Raw genomic sequence first — 26,088 nt, 5'->3', positions numbered from 1 at the left:
TGGTAGCTCCCTTACCACCCTCATAATAAATTTCCAGACATCTCAAAAGAGAAAGGATCTTGGTTACAACTAACGCATAAGAAAAGCCCAAACTGCAAACAAATATCAACATGAACCCATGAACTTGTTCAATCGTTTCAAAGACTAAATTAAGAGTAAAAGTCAGTAAAGTGAAAGTGCGTGAACTTCGAAAATTTCCATAACTGTCATGATTTTCATATTAAAAATTCTTTTTAGAAAACAAACATATCTATCTATTGCTCTATTGTCATAGCATAAACATATCTCTTTTGGATGAATTTGTACATGTAATACCTTCAGGATCTGAAATTCAAGGGACATCAACCATTTGTTGTTTTGGTTTGAACTCACGCGAGAAATTGCGAGAGCTTCCTTTCTGCGCATGCGCTAAGTTCCTAACAACCTGTCAACAAAGTGTGGGGCAAATTTATAATCACCGTTTAAAACTACATTTATGAAATAACAGGTAAGTCTCTTAAGCCGAATATATTAACAAACTTTTGATTACACAAAAAAATCACCCAATTTAGGGACTAATGTCCCTGAATTTGAAGATAAGTAACCAGTTAAAATTAAGGGGGAGGAAATTTTGATAAGTTCATTTGTGTAATTTATGAAAATTAGCAAAACTCAGAAGTCACTACTTCTGTTTCTTTTCCATTTCATTTGTTTTTGTCATAAGAAGGGGCTAGTGACACTGAGATGAGAAATAAATGTGTTGGGTTATAGTTCTTAATTGGTTGTCCGCCACACATTCATGTCTTGATAATTACTTGAATAAAAAATTAATGTCTTGATTACTTGAATAAAAACTTGAAGTCGTGAAGACACATGGTGATGGTTGATCTTGGCTCTATCCACGGTTTCCACTGGGTCAATTGTTTTTTTCGCCACCTCATTTGACGCCAAAACAATATATTTTTCGCCACTTTGTTAATTTTTTCGCCAAGTAACATTATATTTTGAACAGATATATCATGTTAAGGAGGGGTATTTGCGAAAAAATACCAGTCGAGAGAATGTTAAATTTCACGAGCCGTAATTTAAGGCGACAGAAATTCATTCTCAAGACTGGTATTTTTTGCAAATACCCCTCAATAACATGATATATCTGTTTAATTACACCGAATGTTAATGTACTAAAACGCATTGATGATCGTGACGTTACAAGCGTCCAGTCGGATAGAGTATTTTTTGGCAAATACCACAGCAGAGAGGGTAAAAAAGGCATATCCTTTTAGCAAATACCCCGGCAGCGTTAAAAATGAACGATATTCATTTGATAACAGTAAATTGGTGAAAAATACACTGGCTATTAACCAATCAAAACCCCGGATTCTTACATAAGGTGTAATTATTCGTTTAATTCCCCCCTTAATAAATGAGTTTGCCCCATCGTTGTCTATGATTATTCTCTCAAACTTATCTTAGAGTCTACATTGTTACAGTTAAATTGTAATGAATAAACTTTCTAACTTTTACTATTAAAAAAACGGAACTTTTTTTAAAAGGGTGAAAATTCTTTATATATGTATTTTGAACAACTTTTCTAATAGAGGGCCTGGGGGCCACTTACTTTTGATAATAATGTAGATATCAGTCCCATAATATAACAAAATTCTTGGACATGTTTTGACCAATATATTATACAAGAAAGATGTATACAGTTCTTTGGGTAAATTTCTTCAAAAGAAAAATAGGTGCCCTTTTGGTCTATGAAGTGGTTTTTACAAGAAGAAAAAATGCTTTTATCACTTGGAATTGATCCCTCATTTAAGGTGTAGGTATACAGTACAATTTTCGCGAAAGCCATCCCAAACTCCATACACCGAGTTTTTTCCTGGTATGACACCAGGAAACTCCGACATCACTCCCTAAATTCTCGGAGAAATTTGGGAGTATTCCCTCCGACTTCCGCGTAAATCCGTTACCTTTTGTTTATTGTATTAGCGACATCTCTCCCAGTCTGGAGTGACGCGGTGTCACACCAGGTAATTAATTGCCCTAATCCTTCTGATCTATGCCGGCACGCGACAGTCAAGGTATGCGAGATTTCTAATGTAATTAAACAATTGTATTTCCTGTCTATTGATTATCAGTTTATATCTGATTGCTTGGAACAAATGAAAGATTAAAATCAAAATCAAAACGTTGTTGTTAATTCTTTTAATTACTCTGTACATTTAAATCAATTTTTAAAAACAACTATATTTGATTTTGACTTCCGTTTTTTATCAGTAAATAAATATTTAATTTACTAAAAGAGATAATATTGTGTAACAATAAACGGAGACTAACGCTGAATAAATTAGGGTAGTTTAAAGAAAAGTGACAAGTCTCAAAGTTTTTTTATACAAGTAAAAAAGAAAATATTATTCACTATCTGTTATGCCAATAAGTCTACGCCATTTCCATTTTACGATTACAAAATAAAAGTTTTAAAAAGCAAAAGGTTGTTGTTAATGCTTTCAATTGCATTAAAGTTTTATAAAAAAAAAATCTATACTTGATTATGACCTCGGTTTTTTTTTATCGGTAATTTATATAACTTACGAAAAGAGACATACTTGCGTGAAAATAAACGGAAATTAACGCTGAAGGTATAAAATGTGAGAAAGAAAGAAAATTACGTGTCTTAAAACTTGTATATGCAAGAAAAAAAGAAAATACTTTTCACCATTCCTTATGCTTAATAAGTCTACGGCATTTTCTCTTCACGATTTGTTAGCATTACTTTAGGATAAATAATACATGTCGGCTACAACAGGAATACTTCTATAGCTGCATCAACTCGTCGTTGCATAATATTCATTTACGCACAATGAATGTAAACTTTTGTGTTGTATTTAGAACAGTGATCTTTAAATATTTTTAAAGCAATTAATTGCCGTGGGAAGACGTTACGCATCTCAGTGATCAACAGTGCGTAGTTGAATCTGAACTTGACTTTGCTCACAACATTGAATGCTAAAAATAGTGACATCAATTTTGTCCACGAGATTTTTATTTGGCGGGAAAAAGTATCATGTAACAGTAAACTCAGGTGACCTTTCTGGATAACCGTGGGAAAATTCATTTAAGGTTTAAACTTGCTTTGTAATGATTGACATAAATTTGTGTGCGTTAAGATTGAGGCTCTAGAAGGTACTTTTACAATTGATTAACCGGATTCTAAATTGTATTCCTTTTCTGAATTAACCAACATCATCCTTTTATTTTTACGTTTCTCAGTCAACAGAGGAAATAAAACCGGACATTATTTATACGTCCATAGTCAACACTATATTAATGGTAGATGAAAACAGGATGCATGTCGTTCAGTTCCTGATGGGCGTTGGTAGAGATCCTCTGTGAAAATTTGTCGATCGTAAAAATCCGATCCACATTTTTTTTTACATATTTCTTTCTTGTAGAACACGATATAATTTCATTTAAATATTATATTTTATAATTGTTGAAATACTTCTTTTTATATTTCGCCGAGGACTTATAACGAGAAGTTAAATACGGATTGCGCCAATCCAATTTTATTTTAAATAATTAAAGATCAATAACAGATCATAACGGACAAAAAACACATGATTTTTTTTCTCCATATAATTAAATATTTAAAGCCAAAGGTTGTGATTATTGTGTTGTGCATGGCGGCGAATGTATCTCAGTATTTATGAATATAGAGCTGCCACATTGCAAACAAAACGATTTGTCACTTTACAGTTTCTTTGTTAAATTCAAATATTTCAAGTCGGTAATCTACCGAGGTAGTGAAACATAATATTTTACATTTCAAAATAAATTGAAAGTAACAGAGTTCACTTGTTGATCCGATAAATTAACTCTTGGGTTTAATTTAGATTGGACATATTACCGTAAAAAACATCATTTTGTTTTAAGCCAGTTGATATTAATTATATAATATTGAACTATTAATGAACCGAATATTGCTCACTGAGTAGGTCATAAAAGGTTCTAATTGTGGTAAAATCGTCTTTGTTGAAAAAAACAAAAATTATGACCTGATCGGACTATAATGAAAATACAAAATAAGTGTTTTATTCGTATTTTTATACGTTTGTACGTTGCATGTCATATGCCAATGACATGGGCATATACATACAAGAATAATTATCTTATTTTAAATAAAAATGTCACACTTTTATCTGACAATGAAAGGACATTTAAATAACGTATTTTAAAGCACACAGGTGCAATCAAGATAGATTAAATGTACAAAGGTAATAAATCTGGCTAATCCGATGATGTTGTCACGCGTCATTAATTTTCAGTACATCCGATGGGCAATAAACCAATAAACAGCCACGCGGTGTTGGGAGAGAATCTTTGGAGGAAATTGGGAGTATAATCCGTGATTCGCGGTGTCACACTGCTACACTCGGAAATCGGTGATTAGAGTTCGCGATTACATACTCTCTGGGCGTACTGTACATTGAAGGTTACTCCCTTTCGAGGGGTTGTTCCCAATCTTTTGCTAAGATATCTTCATAACGACAGTTTTCTTTAAGTCTAGGCCATCGTAAATGAAAAAGTTGAGGCGTAACACTATGCTTGAAACATGTCGTAACACACAAACGACTTTTAAGTACTCTTTAAAATCAGTTATCGATATCAAAGTCAAAGGATAAAGTTTTAAATCAGAGATATTTCTTGCTTTTAATAAATTTTCGTCATATTAACAGTTTTCTTTTCTGGACTATCATTATAAGGAGAGGAGACGTCAAAACTTTGCTTCGAACATGTGCGTCGCAAAGAAGTTAATAAATGATACTCTTGTGACATATGACGGACGCCATCAGGGATCTCCATGGCCTGTTTAACGATCGCGCTCCGCCATCGTTCAAATGTCTTGCGCCATCGTCAAATGACTCACCCCATCGTAAAATTGTCTTGCGCCATCGTTAAATTGTCTTCCACCTTCGTTCAAAAAACGGCCATTTAACATGTTTAACCATAATATAATGTCAACAATACAATTAACACCTTTATTAATTAGTCCTTTGTTGTCGATATCACACAATGCAATCAGCTGATTATTGATTTTCTGTCAAAATCTAAACGAGTTCAAGGTGAATTCCATGTATATTGTCTGATCAGGTAAAATCCGAGAAACCCGAAAAAATGTAAATAAACAAGGTGGCTGAAAATAAATCGTATATATATTTCTTTCGCCAAATAATTTCGCCAATGACGAATTTTAATCGCCACAATTATTATTTTTTCGCAAATTGCGAAAATGGCGACCGCCAGCAGAAACCCTAGCTATATCAGACACAAAGTTAGCCTAGGTAAAAAGAGGATGCTAGCAATGATACTTGTGTTTTTCTGTAAAAAAGCTATAAGTTCAGGCCATAAAAAGAATGGGTTTGTTGGCCCTAACCCTACCTTCCCAGAAAGCAGCTGCCTACTCAAAATCTTTATTGACCTGGTGTTCAAATATTTTTTTTCATTCAAATAGGCATGAAGACTAATAGACATCTGATACTTTAATTTCTCTTTGCCAAAAAAAAAATATACCTTTCTACCTACCCACTGTCTCAATGTTTGGTTAGGGTTTGGGCAAACCAAAATATTTTTAAGTGTGGCCTCATAATAGGCTTTAAAAGCCATGACATGGAAAATATTGTAGAACTGACTTTTGAAGGTCCTGGTCTTCCAACAAGTCTTAGAGAGCACCTTCTCTAGCTGACTTCCTCCAAAAACTGACAAGTCACAATAAACAGTGAAAAAGTCAATATTGGAGAGAGTGGCATTTAACAATTAATCCATTTGATCTTGACCTTTGTTGTGTATTGCTTAAAAAGTCTTTTAAATAATTACAATGTATGGCTAAAAGTTTATATACATTGCAAATAAACTCTTTTTCTAGATACGTTGACAGGATGTATAGTCGAGGGACCTCAGGTTTGAGCACCTACAGCAGACCGGAAAAGAAACCGAGTAAGAACCAACGTGTTAAAGTATGGTGTAGAGTAAGACCAACCGCTAATTTTGATACAGAACATATAGAACTAGTCCCTGATGGAAAGGTAAGATAGACCAGTCTTGAAAAACTGATGTCTAAATTAGTCTTAAAACTCTTTAGAATCAATCCTATACATGTACAGATCAACATGCATGCATGAATTTGGTTAAATGGTAATTTTTTTGTGAATTATTAAAAGCTGGGTTAAAGTTTACATGGGCAATGATGATATATCAGTTTTCTTAGGTTTAAAAAAAAAATAAACATATAAAGTTATACAATTCTTACAAACATGTAAAAAAAAAGCTTTTATGCAAAATATAGAAATGATAAATTTTCTTATTTACTGCATATTCTTTCTGTCATTATTTTGGCCACATTTTTGTCGAGCCTTCGACTTTAGTCGAAAAAGCGAGACATAGCGATCCTACATTCCGTCAACGTCGTCAGCTGCGGGGGTCCACAAATATTCACTCTTTTCCCATACCATTTTGGATTTTTACCAAACTTGGACAGAAGCTTTTTTATGATCAAAAGCTAGTATCTAGAAGGAAATTTTGTTAAAATTTTGTACCTGCGTATCTGTATTTTACTTATAAATGGACTTAGTTTTTCTTCCAGTTAACATTACATACAGTCTGCAGTTAAGGTTTTTAAAACATTTATTAGATTCATAAACTATCTTGGATTTTTACCAAACTTGGACAGAAGCTTTTTACGATCAAAAGGTAGTATCAACAGGAATAATTTTATTGATTTTTTTCCTCATTTTTGTTGAGCCTGTGATTAACAGCAAAAGAAGGCGAGGCACTGGGTTCTGTTGAACCCTTATGAATTTTTAATCGACATATAACTATCAACACTGGTTCGATTTTTGTAAATCAATGTCTGTTTTTACTAAAATTTATTTTCATATCCTCTTGTTGATTTCAAAATAACTTTCTGTTTAACAGAGTGTAAATGTACACCAGAAGAAAGAGTCTGCGAAGGGAGTTGTTAATAACCAGATTCTAGACTGGTCCTTTAGACTGGATGGTATCTTTCATAATGCTAGCCAGGACCATGTCTTTGACACAGTGGCTGCAGATATTGTAACTTCTGCTCTGGATGGTTACAATGGTAAGTATTTTAAATTCATTGAATCTGATGCTCTTCTAATTTGAATGAATATTTGAAACAGTTTAAAAGTGGCTTAATTGGACTGAAAGAAATTTGATAGAACATTTACATAAATCTAGATTCTGAAAGTTTTCTTATTCTAACTGGAGCAGGTTTCACAAAAAAAGCTATTTTTGTGAAATTGACTCCTAATCATTTGATTCCACATCCCTTAGTACCATCCTTTTCTTTTACGCTGAAACTTTAAGTCAATTTATTTGAGTTTTGGGGAAGATGAAATTAAGAGAAATATGAATCTTTGTACAATGTACATCATAACATGTATACAAGTAACACTAAACAGGATTATTATTATTGCTGTTCTTCTAATAACTAAGTATCATTGAGTGCACAATTATAACTAATGCAAAAAAAAGATAAGATATTCCAGTGCACAAACCCTACTTAAAAAAAAACCTTATATATAGAACTTCAACTAAATATATTTAATTTTTCAGGAACAATGATGTGTTATGGACAGACAGGAGCTGGAAAAACATTTACAATAACTGGTGCTACTGAAAGCTATAAACAGAGAGGAATTCTGCCCAGGTCCATATCACAGCTGTTCAGGGAGATAGAGGAAAGACCTGAATATTCTATCACTGTCAGGTATGCTCTCAAAAAAACATAATATTTAGAGCTGAGCTTTATATCTTTAACCAAATTTTATCAAAATGGTTAATTCTTTTTGAAATTTTATCATGGGGAAGAAAAAACATGAGGTTTCAAACCAAAACCATAGCTATCATAAAGAACTATTTCAGATGAGAGTAAGTGACAATAAGACAGAACATCCATTGCCATATTATTAATATACAGTGAAACCTGACTAAACCGAATCCTGTATAAACCGAAAAACCTGGATAAACCAAACATGTTTGTAAGCAACGTCATATCAAATTATGTGGGTTGTGAACCTGATGAAACCGAACATCGGCCAAAACCGAACAAAATCCTAAGTCCCAATGAGGTTCGGTTTAAACAGGTTTCACTGTATATGGTTAATATTGTTCCAGTATAAAAGTGTTTGTAATATTAGTTATTGAATGTATGTATATGGGTATCTTGATATTTAAGAAGATCTCCTTTCATATTGAATCGATACTCACAAAATGTGATGTCCAACTGTAAAATTTCTAGAATGTTGAATATTTTTGCCGAACTTTTTTGTTGTATACACAAAGATCAAAAATAACTATGTGTATCTTGATATAAGAATACTGATAATACTCTAATGGAATACTCGCAAAAATTTGATGTTCATCCGTAAAATTTTTAGTATGTTGATTATTTTTGCCTAGTTTCTTCGTTGTATACACCAAGATGAAAAAAGCTTTGTAAAATATCTACAGTGGTCTAATGGTTTATAAGGGGAAATGAAAAAGAATATTGTTAAACTATAAATGTAAACCAGCCATAGATATGCAAATGTTCCTTAGTAACTTAATAGCAGCTCATATTTTAACCACCACATTCACTTTTCAAGATTTTTGCCTTTTGTTTTTACAGAGTTTCATACTTGGAAATCTACAATGAGTCTATGGTAGATTTGTTAGCAACACTGCCAGAAGCCATTAATCAGGAAAATGGTGGGTCAATGACAGTAGCTGAAAATCAATATGGAGTCTATGTTAAAGGATTGTCTTGTCATCTCACGCAGAATGAAGAAGAGGCTCTCAATTACTTGTTTGAGGTTAATATCTATCCTAAAAAGTATACTTTCATTTCTATCCATATTTTGTAGATGATTTGTTTGTACATTAATACTTAAGGGCATATGATACAGTTTTGATTCTGTATTTACAGTTTGATGAAAATTTCCATATAGGCTAGTTTTTGCCTGCTTAAATCAAATATGTAATAAAAAATATACCTTCATGTGCTACTTTTTGAGTTAAATGAGGTCGAAATTTTGTATATTTGCTCAAAATTCGGATTTGCGGCCGTATTTTCTCTTTCGAAAGAAAGCCAGAACTTTTTTGTTTTAAAAGATAAGGCCACACCAATCTGATTCCTTGTTCGACGGACCCGCCTGCACCTATTTTTTTCTAAACAGAATTTTTTTATTTTTTTTATATTCCCGCTTCCCGCATCCGGAAATGTAATCATGTCCATTTCCCACACCGTTTTTTTGTAAATATTATAAAAAGATATCAACATTTGTTTTTTAAAATCACAGTCTAACCTGTATATAACGATTTTAAACATAAAAGCACCCCACCACACTTTGTAAATATCTGTGAGAATATTTGTTTCAGCATCATGAAACCTATTTATCCAAAGCGGGAGTGCTCCGATATAAATTTGTAATGTTTGTTCAGAGGAAATACCTGTAAAGAACTAAAAATTGGTTACTTTCCCCCTTACTTATAAATATTCCCTATCAAAAAATGTTCGTTGTTAGAATATTAGTACAAAGAACTTCTGAAGGATTTGCCTTCAACTGCAATTATATTGTATGCTGGCGAAACAAAACTATCCATAGCCGCTGCATGTTTATGCACATGTCCTGATTGATTGAGGGGCCTGTCGTTCAGCAGTTATCGTTTGTTGATGTTGTTCATTGGTATTTTCCCGTTCGGATATATAAATTAGATCGTTGGTTTTCCTGTTCGAATTGTGTACGCTAATAATTTTGGGGTCCTTTATAGCCTGCTGTTTGGTCTGTATCAAAGCCCTGTGTAAAAGGCCGTACTTTGACTTGTGTTTGTTATTATCAGGTTGAGAACAACCCTACCTCAGACAAGGGGTCATTTTACTGATGTAGAAAAGAAAATAGAAATACCAAGGATTTGTAAAGTTCTTCTATACAAAACCTTTGAAAACTTAGAATTTTGTACTCAAAAAGAGGAGAGTTCCATTATATTTTAAACAACTTTTTCTAATAGAGGGGTCCATTTATTTTGAATAATATTAAACTGTTAAAGTAAATGTGTTAACATGGTTAAAGTCCAGGAATATTACAAAATTCTTGGACATGTTTTGACCATTTAATACCAGATAGATATGTAGTTCTTTGAGAAAATATGAGCCCTTTTGTACTAACAAATATATATTATAACTTATATTGATCCCTCATAAAACATGTTAAAGGGATATTTATAACATTAAGGGGTTGTCCCCAAACTGCATGATTATGACTTGGATGGAGAATTGTCTCATTGTCAGTCACACATACATAGACCAGATTTAATTATTTCTTGGTGAACAGGGAAAAAATACTTCAGAAATTAAAGAAATGTCAAAGTACAAGTGATAAATCAAGCTTTAATATTGTCAAAACCTACTATTTTATGTTTACAAAAAAAAATTATAATCCCTCGCCTTTACTTTTAAAGCTTCGCCTCAAAAATTTGCAAATTAAATATTTTTTATTAAAATTTTCAAATCGCTCGCTCGCCCCAAATTTTGGAGTCCAAAAATTCCGTAGAACAAGAAATTAAATTGGTGTGGCCTAAATACAAATTGTTTTTTGTTAGATAATTTTTAATTTTTGTATTTTATAAGTATCCTAAAAAATTATGCATTTTTTATTCAGAAATAACTCATATTTATCAAATGGTCATGAATTAAGAAAAAATCGTATTTTTTTGCTGTATATTTATCAAAATTAAAAAATTCCTCTATTTACAGTTTTATAAAATTTGGTCCACATATAATCTCCCTGCAAAATGAAACAAAATGTCGTTTTAAAAAATAGGGGTCCATGCACTCGTTTTCAAATTAAATCAGTTTGAATGATAAAAAATAGTCGAAAAATGCATCTTTTCCCGATATGTCATAGTTTGACGTTGCGAAAATAACATTTTACGTTAGCAACGTCATTACCTCCCCTGTAACTGTATCGTATGCCCTTAATTATTTGTTGAGCATCTTAGAAAAAAGTATATCTTTTATTTACATTCAGTATCATGCATGTATATTACCAAGAAGTTAAAAAAAATGAAAATGATTTTTTAGTTGAAATTAATGGATAGGATGATTTCCTAGTGTGAATAAAAGCTATAATTTCTCATGTGAAATAAATCTATTAATTTGACTTCTCAGATGTGCCTGAAAAACAAATATAGAATATTAATGTCTTAAAAAAAGATGTAGTTCCTAAATGCAATATATTTTATACTTTAAAATTTCAATTAAAAATTCTATGGTCAATGTGATAAAAAAAGCATTGACTAGTGAAAGAATCCAAATATTGAAACTCATGCACATTCATGAATTAATGTGTAGTTTGCTTGTTATGTTCTTTTCAATATTTGGATTTTTTATGAGTTAATTTGTCTACATTTAGTATTGCTAGAGGAGCAGAAATAATTTAACTTTACTATGTTTTCAGGGAGAAACTAACAGAGCTATTGCAGCCCATTCACTGAATGCACAGTCCTCTAGGTCTCACTGTATATTTACTCTGTATATTGAGGTAAGATATGTTTTAATCCACTCCACCCTTTTTTAGATACCTTAAAAACTGTTGGTATCTTTTCAATGTCATGATGCAGCTACTTTTGATAGGAGGGGATCTCCAGGTTACGTTTGAACAAAGTCTTGATATGCTTCATTCTGAGCTGTTTGTCGAAATCCTTGTAGCAGAAAATTATTTCAGGTCCTTTTTATATAATTTGTAATCTAAATTTGGGATATTGTAGCATTCAGCTTTACTAAGAACTTATCATGTTAAAATTATTTCAGAAATCTTTCTCGTTTTTCATGTTTTTCTGGTGTAAATCATTTGAAATTTGTGAAAATGCATGGAAAAGTATAAATTCTGATTTATCTTTTATGCAGAAACAGTTGAAAGAAATAAAATTATGTGTGTAGAGTGATTTCCCCTTCTTTTGGCTTGGTTTACAAATTTTATTTTAAATTGAATCAAACATCAATATTGATCATAAAAAACTCATGTTAAGCATCATTAAGTAATTATCTTAGAAATCTGTCAACTTTATTATCAATTATATAAAAGTGATAAAGAAAAAATTGTAAGCGACCTGTAAAATTGATACTTCATAAAGTGTTTAGATAAGAAGTATGATAGTTGTGTTATTCCATATCTTCATTACGACGGACAATTGTATACCATAATATATAGCAACTGCTAAGCGCATGATACGCCTATATATTAATCTTTGAAGGCTACTATGTAGCTAACTACTTTTTATGATTAAAGACTGGCCTGAATATTAAAATATCATAGGACTGTTGAGTTATAAACGTATCAATATACCAAAATCAACTTTAGTCGTAAAATTTTGTGAATCTAATCACATCGTCTAGCCTGCATATCAATAACATTACTAGCATTTTGTTTCAGTTTTACAATAGGAAAGAAACAAATAACTCTTTAGATGAAACAATTCTGAAAAACTTTGTGCACATCAATGTCTTGTTCCATTTTCTAAGCTGAGCTGAACATTGTTGATGTTGCATTAATACACTATCTAGATCTAATGTCTTAGACTAAGGTGTAAAAATTCAATATCTATCTATCTGTTTTTATACAGGCTTTAAATATGATATCTATATGACTGACTCTATTGGATATAATTTGATTATTTTTAACATAAAGGTATAACAAATGAATGAACTTGATGCCTTTTAATATATTACTGTCTTTGATGAGCTGCTTTTCTGAGGGACTGGATTTGTTTATAAAAAATGGAGAATAATGTGATAAAACAAAGAATATGGGTAAATATAAAATGCCTATATAACATTAAAGAATACAGAAATAAATATTCAACATTCAGGCATACTTTTCTTATCATTGTAGTTTGTTTATATAGCAGAAATTTGGAATTGTTTTTATTTTATGGATGTTTAACTTTTATTTACAGACAAGATCAAGAGTGCAGTCTAATGCTAGATATACAGTTTCTAAATTGAATTTTGTTGATTTGGCTGGATCTGAAAGATTGAGTAAAACCAAGGTTTGTTGAATTATCTCCCTTTAATATTGATTTTATCAAAATTAATTATGTGATTTATTAGAAATGAATGCTAAGCAGTTAATTATAATTTTTTGAGATTTATTGTATAATACTGTGGTCTTAGACATGTATGATAGAAAATGCCATTTTTAAATACTTTATCAGCAAGGATTCTGGAACAGTCAGTCTGATATTCCAGCTGATAAAATCAGTACTAACGTATAAAAGATAAAAAATGAAAAATAAAAAATGAAATTCTATTATAAAATTGCTCCATACTAAATGTTTAATTTTATTTACCAAGAGTTACATTTGAAATAGTTTTATGTATATTTTCTCTTGAAATAGTTGCAAACAAAAGGACCTTTATTTACCGAACTTTAAAAAAAAAAATGAAAAGTTTTAAATATTTATAAAATGAAAGAAAGAATAAGAAGTTTTCTTAAATTTTTGTTATTATATTTTTTACATGTTAATAAATAATTTTTATTTTTCAGTCTGATGGGAAAACACAACAAGAGGCAATGTACATTAATAAATCATTGACATTTTTGGAACAAGTCATTGTAGCATTGGCAGATAGGCGTAGAGAACATATTCCTTTCCGTCAGTCCAAATTAACACATTGTCTCAAAGATTCAATTGGTGGAAATTGTAATACACTCCTGATAGCTAACATATGGGGAGAAAAACAACAGTTAGAAGAATCAGTAAGTTGCTTGCTAAAGGAAACTAAACAATACATTTATCTTTTATGAATCCTCTTGATTATAACCTGAAAATTACATCCTTTCCCATGATCAACTTTTTTATATCGTGAGGGCCTGAAGACTCTCATCATGCATCATCATTTATGGATTTTGATTTGACATGGTCATACAAAACTTCTTTTAATTTATCAAGTTTCTACACATTACACATGCTAAAAACAAGTGTCAGGTGGTGTAGTTTAGATATTCTTTCAATTTAAAAACAATATAATTTATAGTTAAAATTGTCTTCTTCAAAGAATAAAACTTTGAAAGGATTTAAGAATACACTAAATACTGGACAGGACAACCAAAATAATAGACATACATAACTTAAAGTTAAATTAAATCACATAATAAAAGAAGCTCACAGAACAGCTACAAACAGGATGGCCACTAAATCCAGAAACGGAAAATTAAACAAAAGTTAATATTTAATCATTTTTCAGGTATCAACATTGCGTTTTGCAACCAGAATGATGTGTGTTGCTAGTGAACCATCTATGAATGAAATTATAGATCCTGTGGTAAGTGGATTTTTAAAGGAATTTTTTATACTTTAAATAAAATATTTTGGCATCAACTTTGGTGTATATTCATTTTAAGGGAGTTTACACATAAACTAATATTTTTGTATAGAAGGAACAGATTTATCTTAAAATGTAATTAGATATAGGAAGATGTGGTATGAGTGCCAATGAGACAACTCTCCATCCAAATAATGTTCTTATATTTCTTGTTATATTGCTCTTCTCCATTTTCTTTCTTCTAACAAGATACACTCATCATTGATACAAGATAAAATTTGTTATGCCAGACACAGGTATGCATAATTGTCTACAAAACACTCATTAGAGATGCTGGAATCGAAAAGTTTGTCGTCCCCGAGGGTATCACCAGCCCAGTAGTCACCACTTCGGTGTTGACATGAATATCAATAATGTGGTCATTTTTTTTTTTTATAAATTTCCTGTTAACAAAAGTTTAAATTTTTCGAAAAACTAAGGATTTTCTTATTCCAGGCATAGATTTCCTTAGCCGTATTTGGCACAACTTTTTGGAATTTTGGATCCTCAATGCTCTTCAACTTTGTAATTGTTTGGCTTTATAAATATTTTGATATGAGTGTCACTGATGAGTCTTATGTAGACGAAACGCGCGTCTGGCGTACTTAATTATAATCCTGGTACCTTTGATAACCAATTAAAAAGGCCAAAAAAAATATGAGGTTGAAGAGCATCAAGAACCAAAATTCTGAAAGGATTTTTTCAAACACATACATGTACAGCTGAGGCAATCTTTTCCTCAGTTATAAAAATACTTAGTTATCAAAATGTTTTATTGTTTTTTTAAGTCAATTTGAGAATTTTTTTTGGAAATTTGAACTCACCATTGAATAGTTTCATTTTTTATGAGAATTTATCATATTGCCCTATTTCAACACATGTAATACAAAGAGTAGTAATACAATGTAAAATAACTTTACATTTACAAAATATATGTTTTCAGGTACAATGCAAAAGGTTAGAAAAAGAAATCCAGCATTTAAAACATGAGTTAGCCATGCATGATACTTTGGTAAGTAGACACTAGGGTGCTAGAACTACATATTAAGTACCGTGCTTTTGATACTTGACTTTTTTTCTTATGATTTTAAAGATTTTTTCTGGATATTTTGTTTTGATTTCCTCAAGTTCTTCTTGAAAAGTTTCTGTTAAAATATCTAGAATTGTTTGAAAACCATTTAGAATTATTTGATCTGTAGGGTTTTAATGTGCCACCAAAACTTAGTTGTAATTAATTGATATAGAGATATTTACATAATAAAACACTTGGTACATAAAAGAAAAATAAGAAATTAAATCATAATTTGATTTTTAGAATACACTTGCAGATGATGAGAGAGTAAGAGTTCACTATGATGTAAAAAAAAATGTATCACATGAAAATGTCAATATCATTGAAGAAAATCACTTTAATGTTTTTTTTAGATGTGTATATTTTTTGTTGTCAATAAAATACAACAATGCATGCAAATGATGCAAGTATATGTCTTGTACTGTTCATACATCCATGCTTGAATCGAATCACAATTTATATGATCACTTGTGGACTTGACATTGGTCCCCAGTGGTGGATCCAGAGGGGGGGTTCCGGAGGTTGGAACCCCCCTTTTTTTGGCTGATCAATGCATTTGAATGGGGACATATAGTTGGAAACCCCCCCTTATCCTGGGTTGGGAACCCCCCTTTTTAAAATGGATAGATCTGTCCCTGGTCCCCGACTTGCAATTTACTTGATTGTATATTTAGTTGACATTGGATAGTATTAAAATTACTGATAGAGGAACCATCATTTAAGTTGTGAGGTGCAGAGTCTAATTTCTATTCCTGATTAATATTTTTATATGCCCCTGCTGTCACAAGCCTCAGACCAACTTGAATTTGAGAGGTGTCACATTTACAGTTCTTAGTTATGTCCCTTTAAAACATTATTGACATATTTTCCATTTATTTTCAAATAGGGCTTTGAACAATAAAAAAAACCAACTGTTCTGTGTTTTACTTGTGCATAGTTGGAAAATAGACCTAACTTAATTCAGTCGTCAGTCAAATTATATTTTTTTCTGTCAAAAATAAGCCATTGCTTTTTCTGTTTTCTCTTTTCGGCAACAGTCATGCACCTTTGCAATTAGCATGTTTTGTTTCCAGCTTGACATACAAATTGACCACATTATTGTATTTGGCATTTAAATAAGAAATGTTTTGAAATGTCATTCTGCATGATTATTGTTCAGTCAGTCAGTCACATGAATTTTATTTTGATTCACATATTTTCCTGAATAAGTAACAGGTTTAAGTTTTTTGTATTGCAAACACAATTTGTGAAACTATATTAATCATTTTTCAGGTTAAAACTTAAAAATGAATTCATTCCTATTAATTAACACTTGCCAGCACAAAAGTATAAATAAGAAAGTTTTACAATTTTTTTTTATTATAAAAACTTCCAACAGGATATGTTTCATGAAAAATGAAAAATAACATTGCAATAGATTTTCAGAAATTGTTGTTGCAGTAATTAATCTTTTAAATTTTTTCATTATTTAACATGATACAAATAAAAGTATGCACAAATTCTGAATTTGCAGGTTTTCAGAAAAATACGTTTTTTTTTATGATAAGGTAGAGATCTTGTACCATATTCTGAGTAATTTAATCACAAATAATTGAAATAATAATTAATGAATACTTTATGGAATTCTGAAACATGAATAATGTATAATTAATCTATTTTTTAGACAAACAGAAGCCACATTACTTATGATTCTTTATCAGAACAGCAGAGATATGAAATCAGACAACAAGTTAGAAGATATTTGGAAGGACATTTAGATGAAATAGACGTGAGTTTTTTCTCTTTATGCTTTTTAAATATGTAAATATATGTTGCCTTTAAAAAATATTGTTTTCTGTGTTTGTGTTTGAGATTCAGAAGTAGAAGCTATTTCGACATGATTTTTGAAGAAGAAAGCCATGAAGGGAAGACAAAGAAATCCTATATTCTGTTTGGGTATTAATAGCACTGAAATCAACAAAAGCAAGAGAGACATAAATGTTTTGTTGATCACATTAAGAATTGCCTTTTTGTGTGGAAAAAAGAAAAAAATATTTTGAAATGAATAAAATATTCCTTCAAAGAGGTGACAGAGTAACATGAAATTAATTCGTTAATTACCTAAAAAGTTTTAATGCAACTCATTTTAAAAAAAGATGAAGGACATTAATATTATGAAAAATAGATTTTTTTTCATTGTTCTTGAAATTATTTAGAAAGTTATGTGCCTAATTACCCAAAGAGTCCTATTTCAAGACCAGGGAACCTGTAACAACTTTTTGGCAGAATTTAAGATTCAACACTGAAATGGATTGTTGTTAAGGTGGTACCCAACACTTTCACAAAAATTAATTTGGCTCGTTTAATTTTCATAAAATTTTGTCAAAGTATTTACTTTGACCCTTTAACAAAAATATTAAAAAATTTTCAACCGTTTTGTCAGAAAAATTACACTGGTTATATAGCAATTTGACAAACACCAATTTTGATCATTGAGAATCTTAATATTCCTTTTACAACACAACGTAATTAAAACGTTTAGCTGACTTTAAAGAGTTATCTCCCTGTAGTGTTAGGTACCACCTTAAGGCGGTCTTCTGTATAAGGATTTTTGTCGAGCCTTCGACTTTAGTCGAAAAAGCGAGACTAAGCGATCCTACATTCCGGCGTCGTCGGCGGCGTCAACAAATATTCACTCTGTGGTTAAAGTTTTTGAAATTTTAATAACTTTCTTAAACTATACTGGATTTCTACCAAACTTTGACAGAAGCTTGTTTATGATCATAAGGTAGTATCCAAAAGTAAATTTTGTAAAAATAAAATTCCATTTTTTCCGTATTTTACTATAAATGGACTTAGTTTTTTCTGCGAGGAAACAAAACATTCACTCTGTAGTTAAAGTTTTTAGAATTTTAATAACTTTCTCAAACTATCCTGGGTTTGTACTAAACTTGCACAGAAGCTTGTTTATGATCATAAGATAATATCTAGAAGTAAATTTTGAAAAAATAAAATTCCATTTTTTCCATATTTTACTTATAAATGGACTTAGTTTTTTCTGCGGAGAAACATTACATTCACTCTGTGGTTAAAGTTTTTAGAACTTTCTTAAACTATCCTGGGTTTGTACCAAATTTGGACAGAAGCTTGTTTATGATCATAAGATAGTATCCAGAAGTAAATTTTGTAAATAAATAAATCCATTTTTTCCATATTTTACTTTTAAATGGACTTAGTTTTTCTCCAGGGAACCATTACATTCACTCTGTGGTTAAAGTTTTAAAAATTTTAATAACTTTCTTAAACTATCCTGGGTTTGTACCAAACTTGGACAGAAGCTTATTTATGATCATAATATTGTATCCAGAAGTAAAGTTTGTAAAAAGATTACTCAGTTTTTTCTGTAATTTACTTTTAAATGGACTTAGATTTTCTTGCAATCATAAAATAGTACATGTAACAAGAGGAATATTTTTATTGATTTTTTCCCTCATTGTTGTTGAGTCTGCAATTTACAGCAAAAATAGGCGAGACACTGGGTTCCGCGGAACCCTTACAAATTTTTGATATGTGATAACTATAGACTTGAGGACCATCTGTTAGACTACCATAATGGGATTGTATTTTACTGTCTATGTGCATTTATTTTATTCTAGTCAAAGTTTCATAATACATTATTATTTAAATGTTTTATTAACTTTTTAGGACTGATGAAGTTAAGACATAGTTAAAAGTTAGAATTTCACAACATAAGTTTAATTTCAATTCATTTTCTTTTGTAGATAATCAATTTAAGACAGGTGCAAGGAGTGTTTGATTCATTTAAAGATATTTATGTGTAAGTTATGTTAAATTTGAATCCAGAAAGTTTCAAATTTTTTAGTTTAAAACAATTTGTTTAATATAGCATTGATAAATCAAAACTGCATTTAATGAATGTGTTTGATGATATACTGGCTACAGTTCTATTTGGTTGTGACATAAAAAATAAACTGAAGTTATTTCAATATTCCCAGGACATAAATGTACAGACATCAAAAACATCTTTTTCTATACTAAAACTAAACTGTTAAAACTGCAATTATGTGATGAACAGCTTTACTGTTTCGTGGTATTTTAAAAATTAATAAATTTTTGAAATACATATCACCTTTGTATGTAAGCATGAAAAAAAGCTCTCTCTAGAAGATATTTTACTGTAATCTTTGAAAATATGAATTTAGTGATCTTCGATCATAATCTTTAAAAAATCATCTTTTACGGAAAATGTCAAATGTACACAGAAATTTTAGCAAATTTGTTTCTTTTATCAAGTGACTGAAAAAATTTAATCAGTTAATATAAGAACTTTGATTTCTAATTAACCTTTTGTTAAAGAGTACATTTTTCTTCCATGTATAAAACTCTTTAATTATAACTAAATAGATCTAAGTTTTTCTTGTTGATGTTCTCATTATATCGGAGTTTTACTTTAAAGCTTTTGTTAAACATAATTATTTATATTATAACAGACAAATGGAGAAAGATGTTGAGGAACGGTTACGTCAGAAATTTACATTAATTGACAGAACAGACCCAGCAGCTATTGCAGCAGCTCAACAGGTTAGTTTTGTATGGTTTATATTATTGCCAAAGATGCTGAACAACTCATTGTTTAAGAACTATGAGTAATTTCATTGTTTGTACCCAAAATTGAAAAATTGAAAATTATGGTTTTTTAATGTATGCTTTTAAATCTTTACCCAGAATTTAATGCATCAGATTCTGAAACAGCAAATAAGAATGATGTCAGATCTAGATGAAATAAATTTTATGAGGAGGCCACCATTTTGTTTACTCCTTTGCTCAATCCTTTCATTTTAATTTTTAATCTGTAGGTAATTTTTGTTGTGGTTTGAAAAATTTCAAACTTACATGTACCATTAAATTTCAAATAAACTCCCAGCAATTCTTTCATATGGAAAAAAAATTGGTGAAAAATATTAAATTTATCAAATGACTTAATTACAGTATTGCATTAGCATATTTAGAAATAAGTTGATAACCTGAGACTTTGTACTTATTTGTTGAAATGCTTTTCTCTATAATATCTGTTGCTTTTATCTATTTCAATAGTCTGGTCTGCCAGTCACAGATGATGGTCTTTTGGTTGGAGAGACCGATGGGGTAGGCTTTGGAGTAGGAATGGCTCCTAAATCAGCTAAAGCAGACCCATCGTCTGTAGTACAACTAAAGAGGAAAGAAAAGGAAAAAGAGACAAAGAAAGGAAAATTATCCAGACAAGATACAAAAAGGTTTGTATAGTTATCATACAAAAAGCAGATTGGCAAAGGTGTAATGTAATGTAAATTTAGAAATTTGTGCATGCATATTGTACAGAATAGATTTTAAAAGAAAAAAAATCATTGTTAAAAAGCCATTTCGTAATTTGTATTTGTATTTTTATTTTTATCACCACTTATATAGAAGGATATATTGCAGTTTGTATGAACTGGAAAATTCCTGTTTCATCCTCCACCCTTGAAATTCTTTAACTCGATCACTTTTTAAACTTTTTGTTTACATGTCATAATTGGCCGTTTCAGAATCTAAAAAATCATGGGTAATTTCATTGTTCGTACCCAAAAATAAAAATAATGCCATGTCATTGGTTAAATTTCCATTGTTCATGACATTTTTTACCAATCAGGACATTTTGGTGTACACTTTTGAAAATATTACCTAGGATGCATTAGATTCTGAAACAGCAAATATAGTACCTTAATTTGACTGGGGCAAATATTCATATCTGAACATCCTGCTCAACTAAATTTCAGTATTCTGGGTGTTTTTTTTCATTTAACTGAATCACTTAACACTAGTATAGACAGAAAACAGTCACAATTTGTGAAATATATTTTAATCATTAACCATTTAAAAAAAAACATTTACATGTTTTCATTCCTGTGAACTCTTGTCTATAATTATGTAAATTTTGTTTTACAGTCCAACTGGGGGTAAGAGTGTTAGTAGTCCTTCACACAGTGCTAAAGGAGAGAGGGAGGTGAAGTCACCACACCCATCAGTGGACAGAACCAGGGAGGAAGATGCTGCAACACCAGCAAGTTCATTGGGAGGTCCCAAAACAGACAGAACAGCCAGGGCTAGGTAAGAGATAGTTTATCATGCCTAACTGTTACCTTTAATCTCAACATTTGAACAAATACTACCCAGAATGCTTCAGATTTTGAAATGGTGAATTCATTGTAGCATGCTAAATTTGACTGTTCATCAGTAGGTGTAAATTTTTTTCAATGATAGAACAAAATTGCCACAATAAATTCCGCCAATTTAAAAATGCAAAGGTATTGATAAAAGTTTGGAATTTGCCAAAATAATAACTGACAAAATATTTTGTATACCTTATTCAATAAAAATCGCAAAATATTATACCAGAGTCTGTTTCTTTGTGAGATTACATCTATTGGCAAGTACAAAGTAAGGGTAGACTAATTGAAAGTGCAGATTATTTATTTAAAAAAACTCAAAAAATATGAATAAGAATATCTTGACAAAAAAAATGTTCATACATGATCAGTTCATTTCTAATATGAAATTGATGCACTACGAAAAAAAAACATAATCAATTGATGTATTTTTTATTTCAGTGCACCACCATATAATCACATGATTTAATTTACATGATTCATTTTTTATTTCAGTACACCACCAAGTAGAACTACAGCTTTTGACATATTCAAGTCAGAGAAAGGAACAGAGTTGAACAGAATCTTAGTGGAAAATAAGGACATTTTAGCATCAAATAAGAAAACATATACTGACCTAGCACGAGGAATAAATCACAACAAAATAGAGATAGATCAATGCAGAATGAAATTAGAAAAATTAAAAGAGGAGAGAGAATCTAATGGTATGCTTTTTCTTTTCATTTTTATTATTTTTGGTTGAATTGATGCTCTTTGTCTTAAACTAGATTACCCCCAGAGTGTGTTAAACTAGATTTCCACCTGAGTGTGTTAAACTCTATGGTTGGACATCGGAATACAATTATTTATATAAACAATCACATTAATGACTTAAATATCAAGGAGTCAATTTCCAGGTGACTCTAAATATAAGTTCTTAATGTATAAAAAAACTTTACTTTTGTTCTAACAGTAGACAGATGAAAGGTTAAGCTAGCTATAAAACCAGGTTTAACCAACCATGATTTTCTACATATTAACAAAATGCTTGCACTAAGTCAGAAATATGAAAGTAACTATCCATTCATTTGATGTGTTTGAACTTTTGGTATTGCCATTTGACTTAGAACTTTCTGTTTTGAATTCAATAACTCAATATTTTTGTTTTTTTACTTTTAAGATAGTAAGAAATCATTTAGGAGCATTTACAAATTTTGAAAAAAAAAACACTATAGTTATATTATATCTAAAATTCTATTTATAGGCACACAATATAATGAAGAGGGAGATATAATTATAAGTGAAGAAGAATTCATGGAAGTAAAGAGATTGAAAGAACTGAAATCTAAATATAAAACAGATTATGACAACCTGAAAAATCTTAAAGCAAAGGTTCAGTACTGCCAACGACTGGTCGACAACTGTAGGCAAAAACTTATACAAGGCAAGTACATTTTAGAATTTGGGAGTTTGATATTTTTGTTATTTTTTACTTAAAAAATTTATTACAAGCTTAAGTAGGTCAATATGACTAAATTTGTCTGACTACTTTTAAGATGTATTGCCTTCAAGTCAACAACTTAGCAACTTCATTTCAAGAAAATGCATCTGTTTACAAAACAATACTGTAAATTCAAAACTTTTTGATATGTGTTTGTAAGATGAAAAGAAAAAAAATCACATTTTTTCATAATATTATTTTTTTCGATGCAGCATTTCATAGTAACACATGTTATTTTTTATTTCCTCCAACTGTAGAATTCGACAAATGGTATTCAGAAAGCTTTTTGAGCCAGACAGAGGATGGCACCACAACAACAAGTATGGCTGCTGGCCATGGTATCAGACCTGGTGTGTTACCTCCCTTTAATCCTAACACAGTGGTAAGTTGAAACTGTTACCTCCCTTTAACGTTTTGGATTTCATTGGTACAGGGGATTCATAAGTTAAAATGTTTAACAAATTACAAATTTTCTATAGGAATGAAAGCAGACTTTAGCAGAACCAGGAAACTAAATATCAAAGGAATTGCAAGTTTTCCTCTATGGAAACAAAACTATCTAATGAAAATTGGCACCCATGAAAGTTTTATCCACTGCAAATAGGGAAAACATTGCTTGAGTGTTAATTTGTGTTTGTATTTATGTTACAGCCTGAAGATGAACAAGAAAAGTTTGACAGATTACAGATGGAACTGTTGATGAACAATCCTGATTCAGCTGCCTTCTTTAATGCTCAACACAGAACACAGAGAAGGGTAAGTATTTCTATAATCACTCTAACACAGTAGATGGGCTACATTTTTTCCTGGTTTGAAAGCGTTTCCATCCTTTCCATACGAGATTAAAAGTTCAGAAAATGGTTTGAATTTTTATACCAAGCCTTAGACAGTAGAAGAGGTATATTTTTTCTTTTTGTGGTTGGTGAGTCAGTCCATCCATTTATCCAATCTGTATCAGGTTAAAATCTACAGAAGTATTGGTATTTATACCCAGTCTAAGAAAATAGAGAAGCTGTCTATTAGTCCATCCATCAATCCATCCATCTGTTTTCTGATAAGTTTAGTAAAGTTTTTTTTTAATCTAGATTTGAGTCACATCAACTTGGATATGGTACACATTATGAAGTGAACTGCTTAAAATACTTGTCAAGTTAGGTTTGATATTACTGAACCCTGGAAATGTAATATTGGGAGCAGTCATGGTGTCTTGTTAACAGTTATTCTTGTTTAAATTTTTATGAATAGATGGTTGTTTTCTGGGTTCTGTGTTGCTAATTTGTTTGGATAGATTTTTGTGAATTTAACAAAAGATTGTTTTTAAAAAAACTTTGTCAGTTATAATTCAAAATCCAACCTTGCCTAATTAATGAAACTAAATGTCCTTTTATTTTTACAGAAAACATATGAAGCAGCCATGATGCAGCCACAACCATCTTACAGACGGTCACCAGGAACACCTACAATTTCAATCAGGAATCGTCCTCCAAACATGTTACAAATTAGTCAGTGAACAATATGTAACAGACTTTTTGATTGGATGATAGACTGATAGTGTCGTCTGCTGAAAACAATCATTTGCATATTTTAAATATCATTATATGTATACTTTCTAGTGATTTTACCAACATTGCTAAAAGAAAGAAAAGATGTCAAAATGCAAAAAAAATTGTGCAAATTTTTCAAAATGTAGACATGTATGAATGTTTTACATGACTGCAAAGTTTTATGTAAGGAGAAGAATTATTTTAAATTTATTGTACAAAGTTAATCTCAAAATGGAGTTTCTGCTACAAAAAAAGTGTAGAAAAGCGTTACTTTGTTTTGAAATATACGGTTCTGACATAGCTTTGCAGTATTTATATAAATTTTGTATTGATGTGTGACATAAGAAAAATCACATTCATTCATGTCAATAGAATTTAGTTGCACAAAGTTTTGCAACATTAAATAAATATTTCTGTTAATATTTAAAAAAAAAATGAAAGCCTTGAGTTTAAATGGTAGTATAAATTGATGTTGTAATGTTCTTGGTTTCTGAAAGGAAGATAATCTGTTTGTATTAGGTAACTGTTTTATTTCATTTAAGGTCATATTTTTAATGGCTTATAGGATAACTCATTTTACAATTATACTTTTAGAAATTTTCCATAAGAATTTTATTCTTAACCAAATTTAATATGTATATGTGTCTGGCGTATTAAATCATCAGGCTGGTATTTATAGAATTTTTATTTCTGGCTGATATCCTATCAGGAAGGAAGAATAAGGAGCATGTTTAATAATATTTTTTTTTTATTAATCAAGATTTTCATGAAAGGAATACAGTGCTATGGGAAAAGTCATTTCACAAGATTAATTCAAAGTCCAAAAAATGACATAGATTTCAAAGATATGGCTGTGATAAGCTGCTTTTATTTATTTTTTCATTTTAGAAAACATTCTTAGTTTTGAAGATTATCTTGTTTTATTCAATTTTCTGTGTGAACGTGATTTAGAATTGATTTGAAAAAAGAAACTTGTATCTGAACTAATGTGGAAATTTAAAAATATATATTTTCTTTTCTCTGAAGTCAGCTTTAATTTACTTTTAATCTGATTATTTTTATAACTAGTGTGGACTGTCCTTATGGTCTCAGATGATCTGAGATTTAACTGTTATACTGATGTATTTTTTTTAGTAAGCTATGCTTATTGATGTTGTAAGCTGGCACATTATTGATAAAAATGTCAAAGTTGGTCTGTATATTAATTGAAAATATCACAAATATAGATTCTATCATTTCACAAACTTCTTATTTACAACAAGGTAAAATTATGTTTATTTATTTTATATACATGTATGTATATTTCTTGTTGATGATGGACACAGTATTTTGTGGTTGTGATAAATTTATGGAGGTTTATGTCCAGAAAACTATTTTAGTTTATAAATAAATTATTAATATAT

General features: G+C 30.4%; 2 protein-coding genes across 2 annotated transcripts in view; one reads left to right on the top strand and one right to left on the bottom strand.

The window, feature by feature from the left end:
* LOC143058937 (alsin-like) overlaps window positions 1-374 on the bottom strand; it is a 60,772-nt gene extending 60,398 nt beyond the window's left edge. The window contains exon 1 of the mRNA XM_076232414.1: window positions 316-374. The gene's annotated coding sequence lies outside the window, so the exon portion shown is untranslated. The remainder of the gene's footprint in view (window positions 1-315) is intronic.
* LOC143058939 (kinesin-like protein KIF9) lies at window positions 344-26,088 on the top strand. The gene is made up of 20 exons (XM_076232415.1): window positions 344-487; window positions 5,906-6,065; window positions 6,955-7,120; window positions 7,618-7,771; window positions 8,672-8,855; window positions 11,499-11,582; window positions 12,997-13,089; window positions 13,587-13,799; window positions 14,288-14,365; window positions 15,348-15,416; window positions 17,140-17,244; window positions 19,238-19,293; window positions 19,967-20,057; window positions 20,571-20,749; window positions 21,441-21,602; window positions 22,157-22,365; window positions 22,905-23,084; window positions 23,399-23,523; window positions 23,793-23,897; window positions 24,538-26,088. The coding sequence occupies exons 2-20, from the start codon at window positions 5,919-5,921 to the stop codon at window positions 24,649-24,651; spliced, it is 2,514 nt and encodes an 837-aa protein (XP_076088530.1). The 5' UTR covers window positions 344-487; window positions 5,906-5,918; the 3' UTR covers window positions 24,652-26,088.

Source organism: Mytilus galloprovincialis, chromosome 14 (genome assembly GCF_965363235.1).
Source record: "Mytilus galloprovincialis chromosome 14, xbMytGall1.hap1.1, whole genome shotgun sequence".
NCBI lineage: Eukaryota > Metazoa > Mollusca > Bivalvia > Mytilida > Mytilidae > Mytilus > Mytilus galloprovincialis.
The sequence above is the reverse complement of the archived record's forward strand: the minus strand, read 5'-3'. Positions and strand labels throughout refer to the sequence as shown.